The sequence below is a fragment of the Nicrophorus vespilloides genome, unplaced genomic scaffold (genome assembly GCF_001412225.1).
Source record: "Nicrophorus vespilloides isolate i.1.1-1 unplaced genomic scaffold, Nicve_v1.0, whole genome shotgun sequence".
Taxonomy (NCBI): Eukaryota; Metazoa; Arthropoda; class Insecta; order Coleoptera; family Silphidae; genus Nicrophorus; species Nicrophorus vespilloides.
Window position 1 is genome coordinate 3051 of NW_017098951.1, and position 2201 is coordinate 5251.

The 2201-nt window shown below is 34.6% G+C and overlaps 1 protein-coding gene across 1 annotated transcript; it reads right to left on the reverse strand.

The window, feature by feature from the left end:
* Window positions 1–747: 747 nt before the first annotated feature.
* Window positions 748–1691, reverse strand: LOC108563645 (protein Wnt-4; the record flags this gene model as incomplete). Its single annotated transcript, XM_017922385.1, has 3 exons — window positions 1567–1691; window positions 1154–1509; window positions 748–1104 (listed from the first exon to the last, which is right to left on the reverse strand). Coding segments are annotated over exons 1-3 (838 nt in total), but the record flags the coding sequence as incomplete, so codon positions are not given.
* Window positions 1692–2201: the final 510 nt, after the last annotated feature.

Sequence of the window (2201 nt, forward strand, 5' to 3'; positions counted from 1 at the left end):
TAGTCTTTGTCTTTGGTGATAACAAGGATTTACTTAATCTCCCAATAAAAACAAAACATTCTATGAATATCTAACATCATTTTTATTGAAATTTTAGAAACCTGTCGATTGAGATATTTTGATATCATTTTATTCTTCTAGTACAACTTTTGGACATATTTTTATAGTTGTTGTACATACTCCGTTATCAACTGTAGTTTTTTTTTTCTCGTAGAATAAATATTATGCGGGATAAAAATACTTTCAATAATAATATTTGCTGCAACAATAAAAAACTCAATACAATAATAAAAAAAAAGAAAATTCAACATTTAACTGTAACTTTTATTTAGAATGTATATAATTATAAAATATTACAGTGATAATAAATTAAATGTTGATCCTTTTAGGATAATTATTCAACGACGTGTGTTCTAAAATTTCTTCAAAAACCTTGTAATTATAACGAGGTTTGTTACAAAATGGTTAGTCAAAAATATTAAACTAATGTTCTGTATTTATTATTTTATTTTCTTTTTAGGTTCAAACTTATACGCTACAAAGTGAACTATCTCCTATAGTATTTACTGCAAATAACTTTTTCACACTAAATACTGAATTTGCCATTGAGGTATATCTTTTACATTATTAAATATCCCTAATTCCAACGTATTAATTATTTAATTTTAGATGATTGGATCAGTTTTGACCTATTTACTGATATTGATTAATTTCAATTACGTGCATTGATCATAAAACGCTATTTACAATAGTAGTGCTCTTCATTTTCCTGGCAATACGAAAAAGTCACATTATAATGCCTCTCGTCCCATCTATATCGGCACCGTTTAGTTACAAGTACTGTTTGAGTGATTGGTCCTCTACCACAGCACAATGTTGCGCAATTTGCGGCATCCTTGCAGCGCCTCCCAACGGTAGTGTCACAAAACAGTGGACCATAAGACAAATACAACAATTCGTTGGGAGAGTTGACTATCTTTCGAGTGGAGTTCACCTGGTTGCCTATATCAACATATGTTGCGTTGCTGTATTTCTGCTTCAGCCTCTGAGCGATGTTCGAAAAATCGCGTACTTCCTTCCAGCAAGTCTTCAGAACGCAAGAACCTGAAACATGTAAAATATAAAACAAAATTAAAACTTGATGAAGATTTACCGGAAACTCCATGGCAAACGCAAATTTTCTTTTCGCTTTCTTTAACAGCATTGAAACCGACGTTAGTGTTATGGTTCAACACATCTGAAGCTCTGTCTTCGTACTGCAGATTAAGAAACCTTTTGGCTATTTTCCTGGCTTTTTTGGTGTTATCCCCGCAGCCACCCCATTGCCAATTGTCTTTCCTTTGGTGTCTAGCTTGTTCAGCGCAGTAGCATTTCTGCAAAACACCTTCGCTGCATGCTTGAGCTGTGGTGAACATCACAGCTGAAGCGGATAAAGCATACATGAATGCAGTCTCCCTGAAAACTCTTTGAAACATCGATTTCTTATACGAGCAATTCCAACGGTCGTATCTACGCAAAAAATGGAATCATTAAGAACCCGACGCATCCACCAGAATATAATCATACCTAAATTGCTCCTCGCAATGATCTACAGCCAATTTCCTCGCCTTTTGCAGGACTTTGGAGAAACCTCTCCTATTTTGGCATTGTTTATTTTGTTTACTGTAACCTTTCAACCAACGACACGCCATGACTTTATTATTATGTTGGTAATTAGAAATTGATTTATTGGAGAACATCAAAGAAACGATCGTCTTCCTCATAATCTTGTGGCCCAACAACGTGTTCGATTTACCTGTCCTGTAATGAAAACGTTAAAGCAAATCTTTAGTGATGACACATTTTTTTTGTTGGTAAAAGCTAAGCCAACAAGAGGATGTCATTTAAAAATAACATATTTATTTAACAATTTAGTACGAATGAGTAAAGCCAACATATTAATATCATTTGTCGTTGAGAGACAAAGCACACACATGCACACTCGAGCGTACGAATGGAATGAGCGGAAATGCGTTTGGTAATTAAAAGAGGTGAACCAGCAAAGGTGCTTCGGATTGCTTCGATCTTCTGGGTTTCAAAGGTACATGTGTTAATTATTAAAAGTATTTATTGGGGGGCTATAAAGCAGGCCACCACCGATAAATATTTGTACGTGTAAACAGAAGAAGAAAAAAAAAGCAGACGCAACGTCCATACGAGGG